At 36.7% G+C, this 8,575-nt stretch overlaps 2 protein-coding genes across 3 annotated transcripts in view; one reads left to right on the top strand and one right to left on the bottom strand.

The window, feature by feature from the left end:
- Positions 1-1,640, bottom strand: part of LOC107700567 (guanine nucleotide exchange factor VAV3-like) — a 71,643-nt gene extending 70,003 nt beyond the window's left edge. Inside the window, exon 1 of the mRNA XM_016502286.1 lies at positions 1,162-1,640. Coding sequence (XP_016357772.1) covers positions 1,162-1,365 — 204 coding nt within the window. The 5' untranslated portion in view covers positions 1,366-1,640. The remainder of the gene's footprint in view (positions 1-1,161) is intronic.
- A 951-nt stretch (positions 1,641-2,591) lies between these two features.
- On the top strand, positions 2,592-6,227 carry selenoj (selenoprotein J). Of its 2 annotated transcripts, none has more exons than XM_016502199.1 (10): positions 2,592-2,686; positions 2,857-2,923; positions 3,247-3,423; positions 3,586-3,684; positions 4,425-4,517; positions 4,711-4,867; positions 5,067-5,182; positions 5,337-5,414; positions 5,518-5,657; positions 5,896-6,227. In XM_016502199.1, the coding sequence occupies exons 2-10, from the start codon at positions 2,857-2,859 to the stop codon at positions 5,995-5,997; spliced, it is 1,029 nt and encodes a 342-aa protein (XP_016357685.1). In that variant the 5' UTR covers positions 2,592-2,686; the 3' UTR covers positions 5,998-6,227. The 2 variants fall into 2 exon arrangements, with proteins under 2 accessions (XP_016357685.1, XP_016357684.1); XM_016502198.1 differs by having other exon boundaries at positions 2,828-2,923.
- Positions 6,228-8,575: the final 2,348 nt, after the last annotated feature.

Raw genomic sequence — 8,575 nt, 5'->3', positions numbered from 1 at the left:
AGAAAGATTACAAAACAAAATGTAAATGCAAATGCCAGGACAAAGCATTTTGAGGATATCATGGGAATCTTTTGTGAACATGTGGCCTTGAGATAGATGAATTAGTGGAATCATTACGTCTTTTCCCTGTAGATGAGGAAATGAGATTTCCAACTAATCACAAACAGACTCTCTTGCCTAGGTGCTATTAACAATATTTCTGCTTCTGCATTTTCTTACTATTCAAAGAGCACAACAGACCCACTTTGAAAATGACACAGTATGAGGAACTTCACACTACTATCAGTCTATTGTCATGATTGAATTTCATTTAAACAATTTAACGCCATTAGTTCACAATTGCATTTAAATGAATGTGAACTAATTCCAAAGCACTAAAACCACACTTATCAAAATACACCATCTGCATGAGTCAGATAAGTGACAGGAATGCCGACTAACGCAACAAGGGATGTTGTTGAAAATTGCTCTTTTCCGTTGTCTGATGGAGGCTGACTGTGTCTCATCAATCCAGAAGGGTGGATTTGTAAGTTTAAAAATCAGTCAGACCAAAGTTGGATTTTATCAGGTCACTGGAGTGAAACAGGGGCATCTGGGAAGAGTTGTTCGGGCCTGGGCAGACTGCCTGAGACTTCTCAGCCCTAAACACTTATTTACACAGACAGAACATTCATCTGGATGTCTTTTGGGTCCCTACCAAAACACGATGTACATTTAAAATTGATGTTTCATTAGCTCAATGTTTACCCAGTTTGTTGAGAGTTTTGCAGACTGACTGAATGATGCTGTATACAAAGAGAGCTGTGTATATATCTACCACTAGGCCCTTTGTGAAGAGAAGTCTATTCCACCACTTGCACTGGGGCCACTTGTATTACTATGGCACTGGCTAGTACCTACTATAAAGCCTTAAATGACTTTAACTTACAAAAAATGTCAAAATATACTAAATATATAATATGCAGGTTAAAATGAAATGCACTTAAATAGATATTCACATACTAGACATGCCATTGAGTCCAAAGTTGTGTGGTTAGGTTAGTGTTTCCGTAACTGGAGTATATTAAAAATAGAGTATATAAAAAAAATGGAGTATGTAAAAAATACAAATTAGTTCATAAGCAATAATAAAATAACGCTAGACTGTCTATTTGCGCTCACCTGTGACATCTGTGGTCTGAGATTGATCTCTTTCAGGTTAATGGTGTCGGGTCTGAGATTGTTCAGCAGCTGGCACAAAAGCACCCCATCCCGAAGAGTTTGGGCCAAATCAAAAACCTGCGCCGAATCCGCGGTGACCCGATGATTCTGGGGCAAAACTTTACAATTGATCAGCCACAAACTGCACTGCCTCCAGTACTCCATAATGCGCGTATAAAATTAAAGCCAACAACTGTGAAATAAATCTGACTCAGTTGAATGAAGATAAGATGTAGAAACAGCCGAAGCAGAGCGCACACCTTGCGTTACACTGTGTGTGTTTTTTTTTCTTTCTTTCTTTTTGAGCTTGCGCTCTTAGTTGCCAAAACGGAGACTTGTGCGCACTAATTTGGGTTTATCCGCGGTCTACCAAAACTATAAATCCCCATCAACGGAGTTACGAATTCTAGTACGGCAAAGGTTTTATAATAAGTGTAGAGTGCGGCATTGCATCGCAATCTTCCAATGATGAAGTCTTAGCTTATGAATATTCATTAATATTGTTGACGCTACGTTCTTGATCTTCCAGTGGTGTAGATTCATCTCATGAATATTAAGGACCAAGTCTTCACCATAGTAGGATAATTTCACCCCCACCCAATCAAATGCTCTTCCTTTTCCGTTAGTTTTGACTATCAGATTGACTCTTTTAACTACAGAAGGTCTTATATATTTAGACCTCTTGAAGTTATCTATCCTTCCTGTAAATATCATCCTGGATTTGAAGGCATTTGTATTACTCTGTTAAAAGAAAAAAAAAAAAAAGAATGTCAATCATGTAGGATTAATAATGTTATAACAAAGAAAAACATTAAGAATGATGTATATATATACATATACACATATATACATATACACACATACACACATGATGTAGTGCAATAATTTGCCGCTTTTTATAGGCAAAATAATCCCTTTTAGTGGGAATTAGAGGACATTCCAGATGTATTGAACATGGCTTTCCAGAGCTGATCATTAAACAAACAATGAGGGAGAAGTGGGTTTAGAGTAACAGTTAAACTCACACACAGACAGTAAGTTATTTTATGCTCTTCCAGTAATGCAGATGTGCATATTTATCTTAAATAATGAGTATTTCAGTAAAACGATTATTATTATTAGACGATTCATATAATTTTATGAATGCGAAAGTTGTAATATTTCGTGTGTTTCAGTTAATAAAATGAATGAATCGGCCAGTAGCAAATGTATAAAAATGAATTGTAATTTTTGTTCTTTTTTATTTAGTTAGTTAAATCAGGCATTGCCTATATTTGTAATTTTTTATCAAATTATAAAACCAGTCTATTTGACAAACGAACAAATACAACATTGCACGTGCATTGCTACGTTGTGTTGTCACGTGCTTAATTGCATCCAATCAGCAGCACGGAAAACGCAGTTCCATAACACAAGCGCTTTCACATTAAATGTGTTGTGTAACTTGTACACTTCAGACTCTGCTTGAAGAATATAAGATTTCAAGGTGAGAAACAGTTTCGTTTTAAACTGTATTAACCATTAGTACGAGTTTCATGCGTGTATGTTGCCGACGACGTATATATTCTAAGCTATATAAGGTAAGCACTACAGTTTCTCTTTTATTTATGTGGGTTCTGTTTAATAGGCTACGTGCGTTTTATCTTGCTGTCACAGATGGCTCTTGCCCTGGCTGACAGGGCTATCGGAGCAATCATTGGATCAGCTGTTGCCGATGCTGCAGGTTTGCATTACTTGCGAATACTAGTAACAAAATATACCAAGAAGCCTTATATATAACAAAACATATTTATATAACATATAAACATCTCTAATATATCACAACTGAATTGACGCAGACGGTGTTACAGTACACATTACTGTGTATTTATTTACATAAGCATTTACAAGTATAAACTGACTTTATTTTATGGAGATGCAATGTAATCATACATTATTTTTGTCATTAATTATAGTTGCAGGTAATGTGTGAAACATGAACACTGTATTATCCTATAATCAAATGTTGACAAATGCAGATTTTTGTTGGTACTGTACATTCTGCAGCACAACCGCTCCATTGGGTCTATGACCTGCAGAAGCTGAGCGTGTTGCTCTCTCAAAGTCCTGAGCCTGAATTCCGCCCTGAGTCTGCAAACCCATTCTACAGGAGGAACACTGGACAGCAGAGCTGCTATGGAGATCAAGCATTCGTCCTCCTGGAGTCCCTGTCTGAGTGTGAAGGTGAAAAATACAAGATAGATACATTCCAGTATGTAAGAATATGAAAGGCGAAACTGTGTTTGGAAATCTGACTAGGATGGTATGAATATCACCATATTATTTGACCATGTTGTGGTTAATGGGATGTTGAATATTGAGTTATTTGTTTGTTGGTTCAAACAGGTCTGAATGTGGAAGATTTGAAGCAGCGCACATACAAATTCTTTGGACCTGGATCTGAATATGACACACCAGTCAATGATCCTTACAGAGACAAAGGAGGTAAATTAATCTACTGCACCTCAACATTTTCATATTTGTTTACTTTTTTATTAGTTCTTCTTGAAATATTTGATGTGTTTGTTTTTCTACACTATGACAGCTCAAATGATCCTTTATATTACAATACAAACAATTGTGTGTGTGTGTGTGTGTGTGTGTGTGTATATATATATATATATATATATATATATGTGTGATTATATTTATATATTATGTCATTTATGTTATTTGATTTCTAATTATAAAATTATATATTATAAATATACATACAATACAAGCTTTTATATTTTCATTTTCAGTTTTCATTGTAATTTTACTTTAATTTTTAGTAATTTGTTATGTGCTTTTGTCATTTTTATTTATTTATTTATTTTTATTTAATAAGCTTTCATATATTTATATCTTAGTTTTGTTTGTTTTTTTGCTTAGTTTGATTTTTTTATTTATTTTGTTATTTTTTTCATTTTTAGTGCTTCAGCTTAAGCTTATATTAGTTAGTTGCCAAGGAAACATTTCAAACTTTCGTTTAGTTAAAGTATTTCATGTAATATTTATATTTTATTTCAGCTATACTTTATTTAAAAATATATATATTTCTAGTTAACAATAGAACCATTTGAATTTGCATGTTTGTCTGCCATTTTGACTCATAAACCTAGACAGATGGTTTTTGTTTGTTTTGTTTTCAAATATGAGTTTTCCTGAATTATTCATGACTTTTACTTATTTTTGTTCTCAAGCTCCCAGGCCTCAACTACCTATTGAAGGACCCTGGAGACAAGCAAGCCTTAAGAGCTTTATTAAAAATGTGGATGCAGGCAAGCCAGAGACAGGTACTGTCAGTTATGTTGCTGAAAATGAAGTCAGATAACCATCACAAATATTTTGTGTAGCCACATTATTGCTAATAAATACTAATTCATTTGAATGTTTTTCAAATATATAATTATAATAACATTTTCAGTAATTTGGAAGGAGATAATAAAGCAATATAATATATTAAATCTTTATTGTGACACTTTTCAGGCTGCGAAACTGATAACCAAATAGATGGAGTGGCAAAGCTGGCTCCCATTGTAGCATGCTATGCTGGAAAACCAGAGATGTTGGAGAGAGTTGAGGAAGCCACCCGTGTCATGCAAAACAGTGACATATGTGTGGCAGTAACTCTCGCTGCTGCTAGGTTGGTAATATACAGTATGATTGACATGAGATGTGTACATGCAGCTTAGCACAGCTTGCCTCAGAAACTAGGCTATTTATTTTGGTTTCCAACATAGAATGGTGGCAAATCACAAATTAGAATGTGTGAGGAAATTATATAGGAGCTGATCCCAATAATATAATAGGAAGTATCAGTGTTCAATTTTTTTTTTCTTCAGGTTCTTGGAGCATTTCATCCTGAATGGTCCTGATCCCAAGGCCTTGGATGCAGTGCTGAAACAGCTCAATGACCCAAACAGAAAAAACCCTCAGGAGTTGGACAAAGCTATAATTGGTATACACAGCTTTAAATTGTTATTAGTATTGTGAGCTGGATACTTAGGGCATGTTTACATTTGGCAGGATTCATGTGAAACTTTGCATATATCACAAAGACATCATTTAATATCAGAAATCAAACTTATTTTTGTTTTAATTTTCTAATTTAGGACACATTCATCAAGTAAAGGACAATCTGAGCAAGAAACCCAAAGAGCTCATTCCCACTGTGTTTCCAAATACTTGAGGTTAGTTACCTGCAGCTGATAACCTTTTATTATTCTCTTATGTCTATCCTGCACACAATACAGTTAGTCACAGGTATTTCAGCAGCTTTATCATGTCTCTCAGGTTTGCCGGGTGCATTCCAGGCAGCACTGCATGGGGTTCTGACAGCCAGTGGCTATGAGCAGGCTATTCGGGACACTATGAGCTGCGGTGGATGCACCTGTAGCAGGAGCTCCTTCATCGGCGCCTGCATTGGCGCTCAGGTACTGCCAAAAATCATGACCTTGTGATCTGTTTGACCGCATTGTTCTATCCATAAAACAAAGTAGGCTTTATGTAATTAAGGTCAAATTCTTTTTGTGCTATCTGTTCTGTATCTTTCTGACCAATCCATTCCAATCTTTCATTGGATGATTATGTCATACATACATGACAGAATGACGATGCAGTTACTCTTGCAGTTTTGTAATGGCTCTAATACTGTGACACTTGTTTTTTCAGGTTGGACTTGAAGGAACCCCAAGTTCCTGGAAAAGCAAGACTTTGCGATACAACACTTTGTTGGTTCTCGCAAAGAAAGTTGTTACTCTCCAACAGCTTTAAACTTTTTAGTATGCAAAGTAAGTAAGTGGATGATAACTGGATATAATTATGTAATCACCCAAGTTCTTCTGAGTTTTCATGGCTGTTGTGATTTTGATGATACACTTAATGAACGTTTTAGCTTGAAATATTATGAAGTTAAAACTTGATACCTTTGTTTTATTCAATCACAACATGGCATGCAGAAATTGACATACACTGTGGCATTAAACTCATGTTCAGTGAACACACTTTGTATTTGTCTTGTTATTACTCTATTAAAATGTAAAATAAGATCATCTACTCAAGAGTTAAGAGACAACCTGTTCTTACTGTTAGCGCCATCTAGTGGACTTTACGAAAACCTCAGCAGTTTTATATATAAATAAAACATTTTATATTTTATATCAGTTATATTAGAGATTTTTCAAGTTTTCAAAACACACCAATATATTATTCTTTCCTATTAATAATGTTATTAGCATTATTATTTCTAAACAATAAATATTTTATTTCCTATCATTTGTTGATCGATTTCTGTGGATTTATTGAAACGTATAATAAGTATTATTATTAATAATAATAAATATTAGAAATATTATTATTAATTACTAATAATGTATTTGATGGTCAAACTGCTGTCTAAAGCAGGCTGCACACTAGGGTTTGAGGCATGTCCGTTGGCTATCTCCACACTTCCTCCTCACCGGTGTTGCCAAGTCCGCAGTTTTCCCGCGGAATTGGGCTACTTTAACACTGTTGCTGCGAGTTGTTTTTCATGTCTGCTGGTTTAAGCGACCCCAATAACGTGATATTTAGCCCCTAAAATAAGAATTTTACCAGGGGAACCCCACCAAAAAGGTGTATTTTACCCAAGCGGCAACCTCCCGCTCTCTCTCGTGAAGCCAACACGGAAGTGATTTAAACTGTAATTCGTCAACTGGCCGCTAGAGGCTGGCTGCAAAACTGTATCTGAAGTCTCTTTCCCGAAATTCAGCCTTGGTGCAGAATTTCAGCCACTACGAGCCAGTCCCACAATGAGCTTTCCTTAGGACGTGCCATTTCTGTGTCTGTAGCTTTAAATGCTAATGAGGAGGAGAGAGGCGGGGCAAGGTGCTTCGCTCGTTTGCAAGCCATGATGTCTCTCGAGGAAAAACAAATATTGCGCTCGCCTCGCACGGTAGTAGCTCATTTTCTTATGGGCAGGCCAAATTCTCTGGGCGGGCAAAGCAGAGAAAGGGGAGGTAACCTTTCCCCGTATGACGACATAAAGGGAAGCTTCCAGATTGGGCCATCTGAGCTTTTATTTTCTCAAAGGTGAAGCAGGATACCCAGGGCTCGGTTTACACCTATCGCCATTTCTAGCCACTGGGGGACCATAGGCCGGCTAGGGGAACTCATATTAATGTTAAAAAACCTCATAAAGTGAAATTTTCATGCCATGGGACCTTTAAAATGCCCAACTTTACAACACAAAAAAAACATGTTTACAGCCTGGTTCAAACAATTATTTTGGTCTATATAGCTAATTTTGGCCTTCATGACAACTGTGAATGTGAATGTTTTTATAACTCATCTGTTTAAATTATATTAAGCCTTACATTTCTGCATAATTAAGGGCGTGGCCACTTGAGTGACAGGTGGATTGCAGCTGCTGACGCTGCCGTCGAGCTAGGTGGGCGTGGCTACAGCAACCAGCTCCCACCTCTTTGCCCATTTTCGATATCCGGGAGTGACGCGCTGCCAAGATGGCGACGGTCCGCTCCGCCCACTTTGAGCTCAAAAACGCTCTTCAGAAAACTACGGGTGATGTCACGGACACTACATCCATGTTTTTATACAGTCCTTTGCTGCGTCTCAATAGCTAGGTTTCCATCACCCTGCTTTTATGCGCATTTTGAAGTATCGCATCAGAATCGAGTAATGGAAATGCTGAATTTCGAATAAAAATGCCTTGATTCGCTAAAAAGGTTTTTACGCTCGCTTGAGGTGTTTTTTGACTTGTGCGATTAAGGGTTAATGCGAATAATGGGAGATAGAAATGCATTTTTAGAATAAATTCCTCCAAGCGCATCAAAAAAAGTAATGTGACTTTGCTCTATGGGACGGCAAATCCTGACTAACCAGCGGACCGATCTCGTTCCACAGCATCTGAAATGTTGTTATATGGTCATTCGGAAATGCCCGAGCAAAGTCTGTCATCAAAGTATTTCTGTATAATTGCCTCCCAGAACTGTTAAACGACTGCATTCCCAAACAGCAGCATCCACCTCCGAAAGCAATTACCGCATTCATTGTGTTTCGTCTGCTCATTCTGAGGTGCAAGTAATTTATTATATAGGAAAATTGTTACATTCAGTAGCTTCTCCTACTTTTCTTAGTGATGTATAGTGCCAGTTTATCAGGAAGTGATGATTTTGTTCTCTTTGACTCGTTGGATGGAAACGGTGCTTGTTCGCAAAGGTTTTAAAAGGGTCGTATTATGCTTTTTCACTTTTTCAACTTTAGTTAGTCTGTAGTGTTGCTGTTTGAGCATAAAAAACATCTGCAAAGTTACAAAGTTCAAAGTCCACTTCAAAAGGAGATATTTTATTTAACA

The sequence above is a fragment of the Sinocyclocheilus anshuiensis genome, unplaced genomic scaffold (assembly GCF_001515605.1).
Source record: "Sinocyclocheilus anshuiensis isolate Anshui unplaced genomic scaffold, SAMN03320099.WGS_v1.1 scaffold718, whole genome shotgun sequence".
In the NCBI taxonomy this organism is placed as follows: Eukaryota; Metazoa; Chordata; class Actinopteri; order Cypriniformes; family Cyprinidae; genus Sinocyclocheilus; species Sinocyclocheilus anshuiensis.
The sequence above is the reverse complement of the archived record's forward strand: the minus strand, read 5'-3'. Positions and strand labels throughout refer to the sequence as shown.